This window comes from Brachyhypopomus gauderio, chromosome 15 (assembly GCF_052324685.1).
Source record: "Brachyhypopomus gauderio isolate BG-103 chromosome 15, BGAUD_0.2, whole genome shotgun sequence".
NCBI classification, from domain to species: Eukaryota; Metazoa; Chordata; class Actinopteri; order Gymnotiformes; family Hypopomidae; genus Brachyhypopomus; species Brachyhypopomus gauderio.
The window spans coordinates 15138066-15151184 of NC_135225.1; the positions used below are offsets into that span (position 1 = coordinate 15138066).

The following is a 13119-nucleotide window of genomic DNA, read 5'->3' on the forward strand; positions in this document are numbered from 1 at the left end:
AAACGTTCATACAGTATCTCAAAATTATGAATTAGTATCTCATAATTACGGCTTTCTCATAATTGTCTTACTATCTCATTATGATTTACTATCTCGTAACAATGAGATACAAATTCATGCAGTATCTCAAAATTATGAATAGTATCTCATAATTACGACTTTCTCATAATTGTCTTACAATCTCATGATTTACTATATCGTAACAATGAGATACTAAGTCATAATTGAGATACTAATTATTATGACTACAAGATACTAAAATTATGAGATGTCATGAGAAAGTATGTCGTAATTATGAGATACTAAATCAAAATTCTGAGATACTAAATGGACTTTTTTCTTTATGCCTAGGTTGCAGAAAATGTCGCGCATGCGTCCTGTCTCGACACGTGTCACTAAATTAAACGTACGTTTTAAACGTCCAGGTCTCACAGCCCTGAGAAAAATAAGTCCTGGTGTGAACACGACCCGTGGAAAATATTGATATTGAAATTGAAATATATAGTATTGACATGATGGGTTGAAAATGTTATGGTTAGTATGTAGGGTTAGACTGCGGGGGAGGTGCTCGGGCAGTGACACAGCAGAAAACAAGAGTTGTTGTTTCTCTTTCACTCTGTTAATAACGTTTCCTTCCAAGGGGTTTTCCATTATTGTCTCCTTTTTCTTCAATAATCTGTTTTTCTACTTTAGCAGAAGTTCGTGTTCGTTTCAACATTAAGACGATTAGACAATCTGTGAAGTAACGTCCGCTCCTGCGCGAGCTCAGCGGAGAAGATTCTCGTGATGTGTCGGTCGCGAACGAACCGGTTCAAAGAGCCGGCTCTTTTAAGTGAACGACGAGAGCTGGTTCCCCTTTAAGACCGAGCCGGTTCCCATCTAAAACCCCTCCCCGGTCAACAAAGTACGTTCGCCACCCCCCCCCGTCAACAAATTACGTTCGCCACCCCCTCAAATAAGGAGCCATTTTGGAGCCGAAAGAGCCGACTCTTTATGAGGAGCTGAGCTAAAAGATCCGGCTCCCTAAAAAGAGCCGAAATTCACATCACTAGATTCTCCGGTTTGCTGGAAAGTTCCAGATCGTCGCGTGACGTAAGCGACGTTCTCGCCAGCAGCGCTGAAAACCTGATCCGCCTGCGCGAACTCGTTTAGTTCCGCGCTCATCCTCGGTCGTGTCGTGTTTTGCTCTGGGATTTTATTTTTTCAAGGACAAAGCTGCTTGTTCCTCGCAAGGTATAAAATGGGTTTTGGTTGGAAACAGAAAATTGTTTTCATTATACACACGGTTATTTTAATTTCGAAAAAAATAATCTCGCCATCTCTTCAGAAACGCTCGCTTATCTTAGGTAACATAACCGTATGTATAATGAAACGATAATTAGTTGGTTTATCTGTTTTTAGCTAACCTAACGCTTTTTTAGTACAGTTAACTAATTTGGGGTTGGAAAGAAGACCGTTTAATACACCTCTAGCTACGCATTCTCTTAATCAATGTCATGGGAATGGTCTTTGTGTCTTATCTTACTCTTGCGTAACCAGTATGGTAGGGTTATGGTAAACCCTAAACCCTAGACCCTAATCCCTAACCCTTATAGCGTCGTATCCCAGTACGTTCACCAGCATTATAATCTTTAATATTTATGTTTTGTGGGAATCTCGAAATCTTGGGTTACCATATCGTATGGCAGTAACTAGCTGAATTTGCAGTGAACTTCAAACCTGTTTTTTTCTGATTGTGTTTGGTTTTCAGCAGCGTTTCAGAGTTTCTTACTTCCTGTTTTTTGTGCAGGTCTGATGATGAAACGTGAGGTTGGTGGCCAGTGCCAGCAGGTCCGTCTCAAGGAGGGTATGCATCTCGTATTTGACAAGGCAACTCCCGGTTCCTCAGGCTCTCTCAGTCGCAGCAGTAGCAGTGACAGTTCCTACGCGAGCAGCGAGAGTAGCTCCTCCTCCTACAGATCACACCATCGCAGACCTCGCCACAGGTCTTCCTCCTCCTCCTCCTCCTCTTCCACCTCCTCCTCTCGTACGCGCTCTCGCTCTCATCCCCGCTGTCACCGGGCTTCGGGTCGCTCCCGTTGTCGGCGCCGGGCCAAGTCTAGATCGTTCAGTCCGTCTCCAGACTGCTCATCCCGCAGCAGTTACAGGACACGGTCTCGCTCCAGCAGCCGGTCCTCTAGGCAGCGGGATTTGCGACGAAGGTCCCGCTCGTGCTCGTCCCGCTCATCCTCATCCCGCTCGTGCTCGCCCCACTACAGGAGAGGCCCTCGTAGGTTTGTGGGGCGCTACAGGTGCAGATTCTCCCCTTCCCCCAGGAGACGCTACAGAGATTACAGGAGCAGATCGAGATCTCCTGAGTACTCTTCTGTTCGGCTCAGTCACAAAGGTAAAAGCCTTTCTAGTTGTTAGAATATGGAAATAAACTTTAGCATGTCTATCCTTTTAAAAAAATCAGCTAAGAAGATTATGCTTTTAATGTTTCTTCACAGAAAAGATGGATCTTTTGAACATTGCTAAAGAGAATGCTGCTAAACTTCTGGGAGTCAGGTTAGTGGAGCTGCCTGCTAGCGTCAGCTCTGTGCAGCCGAAACCAGACTGTACCACTGAGGAAGGGGTGAGAGAAGACAGGCTTCGGAAACGACAGGCACAGGTGAGTGGTGAGCGTGCATACACCCCCATTCTAGAAGTCCAGGATTCAGAGATGAGCTGTAGTGACAGAAAAGCCATCTGATTGGTGGACGGGGGCTAAATGAATAGAACGATGGAGAGCTGTCTGGACGTAGTCTGCATGCAGTCTTACTATATGTGCAGTGTATGTAGTGAAAGAGGCTGGGTTCATCATGTACGTTATCTCCTCAGACATGATTAATGGAAACCTGATGAAGGCAAAAAACACTCCCCACAGCGGCTGCGTATGGTAATGTCTGGATTAGGTAATTTTACAAATACAAGCAAATGTATTTGTGTGTGTGTGCTCAGGTGCACACAGGTGATATAACCTTTTTTCCTTTTCTTTTAAAACCTTGCGCAGTGTCTAGGTGCGCTTCAATTGCTTTGTTTTGTATGGTCTCTGTTCCTGTAGATCACATGACAGGGGTCTCCACTCCTCCAGCCCTGGGAGTAGGAGAGACATGACGTCTTTGGCTTTTCAAGGTTTTAAAACTAAAGTCTTGGGGAAGGTCAAGTGACATCAATGCAAATCCTGCGACTTCCTCTCTCACTTAGTGAAGTATTTGGTCTGCACAATATTGTATTTCATTGCCACTACAGTGCAGAGTGAAAGACGTGTTCATTTTCATATGTACTTGTACAAAACGTATAATCACTCTAATCACACACACCATATAGATAATTGCAGGACCTTGACAATGTTGATGGTTGAACTGGGTGTGCTAATATTTACCAGAGTCTTCATCACTTCTGTGTCTGACTGGCAGTTAGTGGTCCATGAATGAGAAGAGTAGGCCATTGATCAGGCCTGTTCTCTGAACGCTGGATGGGGTTTGGAAAAGACAACATTTCAGAATTCCTCTCGGACTGAGTGTCTCCTTTTTATCATGTTTTTAATATCTTTTAAGATCTGTGCATTAGTAGAAATGTAGATTGTGTCTGATGGCAGCTGAAAACGAGTGAATGAGAAATGTGTAACTACATAGTGTCAGCTGCCACTCAGATGGCCTCTAGACTTCATATGACATGTTTCCTCATGCATGTAAAAAGCCCAGTATGAGACAGATGTGATCTTGGTATTAAACTTTTTTTTTTTTTTTTCTTTGCCTGTCTCTGTAGGATGAAGGTGAGGATGACGAGCATACACCTCAGACGTCTCCGACAAGAAGGCCAATCACCTTCAGCATTAATGTGAGTACCAGTTTAACTTCTCTGCCTCAGCCTTTCATCCTGGAAGTAATCATTGCCTTCCCGCTGTGATTCTAAACTGCTGTTTCTTGTTGTAGAATACTGTTGCCAAACCGTCGATCTGTGCATCATTCCAGGCAGCGGAGAGTAAAGTGACGTCCAGAGCAGACAGCATGGGGAACAGGAAGCCATACGGACACTGGGTCCCTGTCAACAAAACGTCTCCTAACAAATCCAGGTTGCCCATGCTGCCCTGATCAGGCAAGCTTGTGGCACTTGTAAATAGTGTAAATAGATTACTGTGGGGCAGGATAGCAGTCATAGTTCATCAGACACGTTTTCTTTCAGATGTTGAGGGACTATATTTGGAGGAAGATGAGACGATGTTGGAACAGGTGGGAGCTATCGAATTGTATACATTTGTTTTGAAATGTTCAAGGAAGTTTCTTAATAAAAAATGTGTAGAGTTTGTGTGTCTGCTGTGTCATCTGTCATGTCCTGTGGAGGAAAAGCAGGTTCTGGTGGAAAAAATAATGAACAATAATTAAGACAAAACAAAAAGAAATCCTAGGGTTAAGTAACTTTATGCATGAGTTTAGTTATAAGTCTAAACTGTGGAAAATAATTGCAGCAACTCTTTTCTAAAATACAAGAGAAGTCTAATATTGGCTGTGGATAAATCAGGCTACCTCCCAGAAGGTCCCAGCTGTGAAGGAGCCTCCTGTCCAGGGAGTGATGCATCCAACAGCGCCAGTGATACACTGATAAGGGAGTTGTGAACTCAGAACTGTATAAATGCAAACTACAACACCAGTGATTTCATTAAGACATCAAATGATCATTAATGTTCTTGTTTCTTTAGCCCATTAGACTCTGGGATGTGTTCTGAACGTGGGAAGGTTTCCCCCCAGTTGTTTCTTTGGCATACATGAAGGAATAATGGTTGCTCAGTTACTCCCAGCACTGGGTAGCCCAGAAGGCTCAGGATGAGAACATTGGTAGAGCTGTACCATCTCCAGCACATGGTCCCTTCTCAGGACAGCACACGCTCAAGCAGTAATTAGTGTTGGGGTTAGGTTAGGGTTAGTGTTGGGGTTTGAGTTAGTGTTGGGGTTAGGTTAGGGTTAGTGTTGGGGTTAGGTTAGGGTTAGTGTTGGGGTTTGAGTTAGTGTTGGGGTTAGGGTTAGTGTTGGGGTTAGGGTTAGTGTTGGGGTTTGAGTTAGTGTTGGGGTTAGGTTAGGGTTGGGGTTTGAGTTAGTGTTGGGGTTAGGGTTAGTGTTGGGGTTTGAGTTAGAGTGGAGTGGCAGTGTAAGTTTACAGTAAGACAACATCCAATGTTGCAGTAGACTGGGTCACTTTTTATGCTATAAAAGTTTATATAGGTTATAAGGACTATAAGATTATAAAGACTAGACACAATGCACAATGTACACAGTGGCAACATGATCTGTGTAAGTGTTTAAACGACCCCTAATCCTGTACTTACTGACATATCATCCTGAAACTTCCTGAACTGCCCTGCAGTGTTTCTCCTGTCCATGTTGGATTGATATGAGCCGTCTCTCCTGTATTCCTGCTAGTTATCAGCACTGACTGCTGCATCTACCAGCAGTGTTCAGTGACACTCTAACCTGTACCAAGATGCATTTTCAGAGTAGATGACAAAGCACTTTTGATAAAGGCTTTTTTTTTTATTTTGATAAACTTTTTGTAAATGTTTTAAACACAATAGTGATTTAGTTATTAAAATATCAGATAAAGCTTTACTCAGATTAATACGTTTGTATTTGTTAAATAATTGACTGAGTGTTCCTTAATAAAACTTTTAGATAAATTTAGGATTTTTTGAAAATGACCATTTGATTCTTATAGTAACTTAAACACCTGCATTAACGTTCATACACATACACGTAGTTCACCCTTTCGAAAATACGAAAATATAAGCAAAGTTTGACCACTGGGTGGCGACATTGTTATAAAAGTCAAAGTGCTTATATAGAAAAACAAAGTGGTGTTCGCTGTCATCGGTTACGATCGTAACGAAGTAAATGTCGATGTTCCACGCATTTAAACTCTGAGCCTGAGGTTTGAACAAGCCCCATAAGATATATTTTATTGGCTTTTCAGTTTGAAAACGTGCTTAGATGACTAAGACTGGTTGGTAACAGCTTCTTCAAATGTTTGATACTTTCTATGAACAACATTTCCGCCTGAACACTGTTGGAGTCACGCAATAACGGGCACCACCGCGTAGCACTAATTAATTTATTCCGTTTATTGAGATGAGCGGATACCACGCCGAGAGGCGCGGATAAAATTTGGTTTTATGATTTTAATGACGGATGTGCAGCTCATCAAAGCATTGCTTTCTTTTAAAGTAACAGGTTCCCTTTGATGATTGGCGGTTTTAATTAGCTAATAAATTTCGCTTGATGTAATATTAAGTCAGCGTGTAATGCATCATCGCGTTGTTTGGCAGGCGCGCCCCGCCGCCTTTGTTCTCGCGCTCATAAACCGCGTTCCAAACAGCCCGGGGTGCGCGTGCCAGCGGTTCGCTTCACGGCTTTGATGTGATCACAGAGCTCGAGCTTTTGTCACCTGCCCTAATACCCGAAAGCTGACCTAGATGTTCCTGTGCAACTGCACTCGGGGAGTATGTCTGTTTTGGTGATTTCCAAGCCAAGCACATGTGCGTAGTGATGCAAATTTTTATGGAAATAAAACTGATATCGTTTTTGCGTTTGGGCTGATTTGAGTGACGTGACAAACGTCACACCGCGGAGTGTGTTTCCCTCCATCACGATTAGATCGGATTTTGGCAGAAATTTCGCTGTACTCGCGTGTTTACTAATTTTACACATACGATTGAATAAATGAGACTGTTTGGCTTAGAAACTTCCCCACGTAGGTAGCTACGCTACAGCTATGGATGGTAAATCCCGTGTGCTGCTGTGTCCTTGATCCTCGGATTCTGGGTGAATGTGTGGTGGCAAAGTATCTTTGAAAAGAGCAAAACCCCCTTCGCACAACTTGGACTGATTTTGTTTGTAACGCTAACGAGAATCCATGGTCTCGATGTCGGATTATAACGAAACCCACTTTGTGATGTTTAGTGGAGTTTGACTTCCAACTCCTCCACAAGTCCTACTTCTTGTCTGAACTCCAGGGAGTTATTTTTAACAATGGTAGAAAGTTAGTTACAATGCTGAAAACCAACAGTCACACAGCCTTTCCAGATGGCCATTAGGGTTAGGAAGTCATTAGAGAAACGTGTGCACACGTCATGAGGTCGCGTGGCATCAGCCCACCTTAGCTACGCGGGGAGCAACCGAGCCTCCTAATCCCCAACCCCCCCCAATCCCCAACCCCAACCCCAACCCCAACCCCAGGACTTCCACTTCAGGCTCCGTCACCCAGAACACGCCACAGAAACCTGGGCAAGCGCGTGCGCTTTGGCAGCCTTTGCGCACCCTGCCAGTTCCTGGTAATATATATTTGTTCTTAGGGCCGATGGAAGATGGTTGTAACAGCACCTGAGTAGGCGTGACACGCACACACACAGAATAATTATGCTCATAAACATGTCCTCGGGACTCCATCTTCTCGCAGATCTGTATTTTGTTTTTGCCACAGGGAGATTCCACAGGCTTTAAAACTGGAACGCCCTGGCAGACCACATACTGGATCCCTGACGCCTCCTCGCAGAGACGAGAAGAGGGGAAACTACTGTGTGTTTACAAAGACACATAAAGGACACTATTGTCTGAGACACACAAGACGTCTTTTGAATTCGACTTGAGAAAAACGCAGAGTCCCCCTGGCAGGCTGAATGCCCTTTGATGTCTAATTAGTTGCTCTTAATGCTGTGAATTCCGTGGCAACTGTTCAAGCCCATCACATGAGTAAAATAGTATAGCCCCCCCTAGAGGAGGATACTGTAATCACCCCAGTGATGTCACCACTGCAGAGTTCTAACACACCTTCCGACACTAGGACAGAAACAAGAACGTATGAATAGATTAGCGAACATGAAAGGAGGACTTGGGCTGTGGAGGCTCCTTTCAAAAGAATTTTAAATGCATGCGGTAATAATAACCGATAACTCACGATAACTGTTTCTCTCATGTAGATCCTGGGCATTGGGGAAACTTTTCATATTATTAGTAGCTAGTGAGCAGCTAATGATTCTGAACATTAAAACATGTTCATTAATGTTCGGCCACGGAAACATCTGAGCTCCTGAAACGTTGGAAAGGTTCAGTCTATGTTCAGGACATTTTCCACCGTGCTTCCGTAGGGGGAATGACGGCCAACAGCTGTACACAGGACCCCTGACAGGACAGGCACGTGACCGCGGGGCAAATGGTGGGCGGAGGCTCTCAACACGGCTCTGACACATGGGCCACCCACACACCCCCCTCAGCCGAGTCTACCTGTGAACAAGATTCTTAAAACTGCCCCTCTGCACTTTTCAGTCTTTCACCAAGTTTTCAGTGTAGATAAAATATCAGGAATTCATTTGTGCAGACTCAACAGTCCAGATGTTTTGGAAAAAACGAGAGAAATTTTAAACGAGTGACTATAAACTCCAACATGCTGGACTCTGGAAGCCTCCCTCTAACCCCCAGTTATCCCTACAAGACCATTCTCAACATACTCATCACCATGGCGACGGATCTTGTGCTCTGACACGGCTCTCCCAGTGCAGGGCCCTCGTGGTCGCGTGATGCGCTCAGCGTGGGAAGACACGCCCAACAACTTGCGTTTCCTAGAGTGACCTGGACGCTCCCAGAGTAACGAGGTCTTTACTCGTCAGCAACGTGTTTCGTACTGAAGGAATGTGTGGCTCGGTTTACACTGAGCTCGTTTGAGCATGTCTGCCACCCACGTTACCTCCCAAGAAAAAACGGCTCACGCTGCAGCTCTCACATTTACACGGGGAAGAAGGAACACACAGTCTGGGAACAGCTGCAGTCGCCTTTGAAGCCGATTCAGGTCACAAGTCTCTCCTCTGGTATCTCCCCTCTGGTATCTCCGCTCGGAGGATGGGGAGATGGGGGAGATAATAGTCTCCCTGTCTTCTCTCGTGGCCCCTACGCTCAGCCCCCTTCATGTCCTGGGGAGAAACGACCCTGCTGACTTCTCATGTTAAGTCCTGCACACACGCGGCCACGAGAACAGACGTGTTTCAAACTGACGCCTTTTTATTTAAGTGAATGAACATTTAGCACAAATAATAGGACAAAACAAGAACAAGATCAAGAAGCATAAAACAAATAAGAATGTCCCTTCTCTGCGTTGGTCTTATAGTACCAGGCCTCTGGGTGATTAAATTGTTTGATAGAAACTGCTATAGAGCCCAGATAAAACAGCCAGAACCTGACTCCTCCAGGTTCTGCTAGACTGCGGTCCCTCTCTCCAGGTTCTGCTTGATTTCAGCGGTGTATTTGCCGTAGAAGCGCTCTGCCTTCTTGTTAAACTTGGCGTTGCGCTCGTTGATGTAGTCGATGTCGGCGTCGTCGTTGTACGCCCTGCGACGACTGTATTTGGAACGCTTCTCAATTCTGGAAGAAGAACGATGGAGTGAACCAACAAGGGCAGGCGCGCGCACACACGACCACACACACGACCACACACACGACCACACACACGACCACACACACGACCACACACACCAAACGTGGTCCAGATCCCCACTCATTCACCAAGGCTGTATGACACGCAAACACACTACAGTGCTCTCCTGTCTTACTGTTTGTGCACATCCTCCTGCATGCGGTCGATGGCGTCCCTCGAGGGCACGTGGGTCCCATGGAGAAGGCTGTTGGATGTGGGGTGGAAATCCTCTCCACTGACAGCACACACAGACAACATGTAGTGTTAGAACATGGCAACCCCTAGGTTTACCATTACTAATTACCACCATGATCACCACTGACTCACCACCATGATCACCTTCACAATCGCCATTAAAGAGACTACCCAGTATTATATTTAAACGACTAATCAACCATAGATCCCTCCTGAAAGTCATTTTTACGAAATTCGTACCGGACATCCTGTACAGAACAGTGTGTAGTGTTAAATCACAAAGGCAAACGCGTACCACTCCTCCCTCTGTCTCTCATAGTCCTCCATATCCGGCTTGATCTGCTTTGTGAGCCTCTGGTATTGTCTCAGATGGGCCTCAGCGTACCCTAGAGAGACATAGAAGAGAAAACAGATCAATGACAACAGGAATGAATAAAATCTACCCAAAACTGGAGAATGATGCCAGAGGAGAGACTGAGGGTGGACTGTAATTAGCAGAACGGATCTTAAACAGGTGCCCAGGCCCGCAGCCTCGCATGGCTCCCATCTGTTCATCTCTCCACATGGCAACCATTCTGCAGTCCACATGCACAGAGCCATCGGTTTAGCTGACACTGTAACTGGGGTGAGTGAAACTTGGGACTGGGTGAAGTTAAACACTGTCATCATTTTTACCTGAAATAGTCTATACATCACAATTATCGGAACATCTTAATGGATGAAGATTAAGACCACATTTTGTCCTTTTATACATTAACACAAAACATCTACATCTTCTTACAACATTAATGTAGGAAACGGGGTCATTTTTCACAACATTAAAGCTCTGTCATTACTGATATGGACACACTGTGCTCTTGCCTTCCCTCTCTACACCCTCCTCTCCCTCTTTCTCTCTCTCACTCCCTCCATCGTCCGTTTCCCCCACCCCCCAAGAACAGACAACAATAACACTGCAATGAAATATATACACATACAAGTAGATATGAAGTGTCTAAGTATGATATTTAAATGTAAGTAAACAACTGCAAAGGATGCAATGAGGTACTGGTATGCTGAGCAATGCAACTGATGAACACTGCTGCTGATATAAAAACTACACATTCTAAATTATAGACTGCAACTACAACTGTAGTGTGACTGTTACATAGAGGTGTACAACTACAACTGTAGTGTGACTGTTATGTAGAGGTGGACAACTACAACTGTAGTGTGACTGTTACATAGAGGTGTACAACTACAACTGTAGTGTGACTGTTACACAACCCTAAGTGGCACTATCAGGGTTTTGTACATATTATCTGGAGACAGACAAGCGGGTTGTGATCTTGTGACTCATTTTTTTTAAACGTGTGAGGTTTATGGTCTATTAACAAGACCTGCTTCAGTAATGATGAGGGTGCTTTGCCAGTAAAATGTGTGACTGACTGAGTTACGTGGACTGATTTACTCCAAGACATGCAGCCGTTCCCCTAGTGCAGTGGTTCTCAAACTTTTTCTATCATTCCCCACCTCAGAAGAAGGGGAAATTCCACGCCCCACCTGTCCCATATCACCCAAACAAAATGGTAATAAAATACAATTGCAAGGTTTACATTATATAATTTATTGAACTAAATTCAATAGGGGTGGCGAACATGATTTGCTGACCGGGGGGGCCGGTACAGATTCATTAAAGGGCCGAATCTAGCCCTGGTTTACACTGTTCCGCAGACATTTTAAACATCCGGGGATTATGCAAAACAAACAGGCATTAAAACGACAGGCTTAAAAAGGTTCATTTCTTCCAATTGCTTGCACCCCACCTGCAATACCCATGCGCCCCACACTTTGAGAAACACTGCCCTAGTGTCACTACAACTCCCAGGTTCCCCAGCAGTCTGAGGGATCTTCGATCCACCCACTCTTTAAAACACGCACATGTAAAACGCCCCTTCAGTGGTTGGATGTCCTTCTGGGAGACTGTAAGCACGATGGATCCTGATAACGGGTTAGTGTTAAAGAGTTCCTCACCGGAAAAGCCAGGGTCAGGGTTCTTCTTCTTCCTCTTCCTCTCCCAGCGGTCTGCGTCATCAGCGCTGATCTCCAGTAGTTTCACCCGGTTGTAGTCTTCACCCCGTGCTGCACAGTCCTAACCCGCAGACACACATCTGAGCACAACTCCAACCTCTTTACACATGACCATGCAGAACCAACAGCCTAACTGTGATGCCTTAATATCAAAACAAAAACTCTATGCAAGTATGGATAATCTCTGTACAGGAAGGGATGTCTTATGCAGAAAGAAAACCTTTTGGTCTGCCTAAACATTAGCTCAAAACATTAGTAAATGAGAACTTTCAATAAAGAGCACAATTATAATTTAGTTAATCAATAAGCATCTTATATGACACAGTACAAAGAGTCCCTTCTCCACATCTTTGTCATATCTTCAGGCGTAATACCTTCTTCTTCTGGTCCACGAGGAGCTCGTACTCAAGTCGAGCTTTCTTGGCCTCCCAGTTGGAGGGCAGCTTCAGCCTCTTGTCCTCCTCCACCACCTCCTGGTGATTCAGCTTACGCGCCTCATGCTGTGAAGGCAGGAGTCACACCTGTGACACTCTGAATGGATCTTCAGTCACACCGATGACCAACACATTACCGTCTTCCCTTACACTATAACATACTACAAACCAATGCAGCACTGGCTTGTGGGTGCTAATAACGACATACGGAGAAGCTAACACCACACAATGCTGCCATCCTGTCCAGGTTCACAATACACATCCGATTTTACATGACACATGACATCAGCTTGACGGTTCTTTTAAAATGTTGTAGAAACAAAGCCCATTGACAAAAGCCCATGTGTAGCATCACCCTGTGAGTAGCCATCAGACACAGAGTCTCAGATGCTGGAGGTTACATAAGTAGTGAGCTTTCCACTAATGAAAAGCATCCTTCTCATGCTTAATTTATACACCTCACTAGTATAAAGGACATTCACAATGATTATGTTACTTATTAAAACACCATTCGTTAAAGATTTTTTTGGTGGTACCCATGGCAAGGGTACAATTTTAGAACGAATGTCTTGACCCGTTATATAGTAAGAGGGAATAAAGTAATACAGACATTTATTCTTCCTCAGTGCTCTGTACTTCACGAGAAGCGTCGAAAGGATCTCAGCAAGCAGGCAGTGTGATTTATATTGCAAAACGAACCTATTGAAGAGTGTTTAGTCGACAAGTGTCTCCAAACGCCCATGACTGTGGTAGTGTGCGTTTGGGCTCTTACCCTTTTGAAATGAAGGTCTCTGAATTTTCTCAACTTCTCCTCCCTCTTCTGTGACGCCAAAGTCTCGGTGGGTTCCTCGACGCTGACCGCCTCAGACACCTTCACATTGAGAAATGAGTGTTGGCGAAGGACCCTAGGGTTAACCCTAACCCCTAACCCTAGGATTAACCCTAG

At 44.6% G+C, this 13119-nt stretch overlaps 2 protein-coding genes and 1 long non-coding RNA gene across 6 annotated transcripts in view; 1 reads left to right on the plus strand and 2 right to left on the minus strand.

Moving 5' to 3' along the window:
- Positions 1–1077: 1077 nt before the first annotated feature.
- Positions 1078–4327, plus strand: rsrp1 (arginine/serine-rich protein 1). 4 transcript variants are annotated; one of them, XM_076974426.1, is made up of 7 exons: positions 1078–1233; positions 1790–2386; positions 2490–2650; positions 2860–2933; positions 3083–3861; positions 3957–4119; positions 4207–4327. In XM_076974426.1, the coding sequence occupies exons 2-4, from the start codon at positions 1795–1797 to the stop codon at positions 2863–2865; spliced, it is 759 nt and encodes a 252-aa protein (XP_076830541.1). In that variant the 5' UTR covers positions 1078–1233; positions 1790–1794; the 3' UTR covers positions 2866–2933; positions 3083–3861; positions 3957–4119; positions 4207–4327. The 4 variants fall into 4 exon arrangements, with proteins under 4 accessions (XP_076830541.1, XP_076830540.1, XP_076830542.1 ...); XM_076974425.1 differs by having other exon boundaries at positions 3957–4327; XM_076974427.1 differs by having other exon boundaries at positions 2860–2917; positions 3957–4327.
- On the minus strand, positions 3687–5056 carry LOC143476299 (uncharacterized). Its single transcript, XR_013121262.1, has 2 exons — positions 4548–5056; positions 3687–4356 (listed from the first exon to the last, which is right to left on the minus strand). It is a non-coding gene; the product is annotated as an uncharacterized LOC143476299 (long non-coding RNA).
- Positions 5057–9040: 3984 nt separating this feature from the next.
- The window catches only part of syf2 (SYF2 pre-mRNA-splicing factor), a 4656-nt gene continuing 577 nt past the window's right edge, over positions 9041–13119 (minus strand). The window contains exons 2-7 of the mRNA XM_076975300.1: positions 12946–13044; positions 12114–12239; positions 11683–11800; positions 9965–10055; positions 9611–9709; positions 9041–9422 (exon numbers count right to left, since the gene is read on the minus strand). Of these exons, the coding sequence (XP_076831415.1) occupies positions 9257–9422; positions 9611–9709; positions 9965–10055; positions 11683–11800; positions 12114–12239; positions 12946–13044 (699 nt within the window). The 3' untranslated portion in view covers positions 9041–9256. The remainder of the gene's footprint in view (positions 9423–9610; positions 9710–9964; positions 10056–11682; positions 11801–12113; positions 12240–12945; positions 13045–13119) is intronic.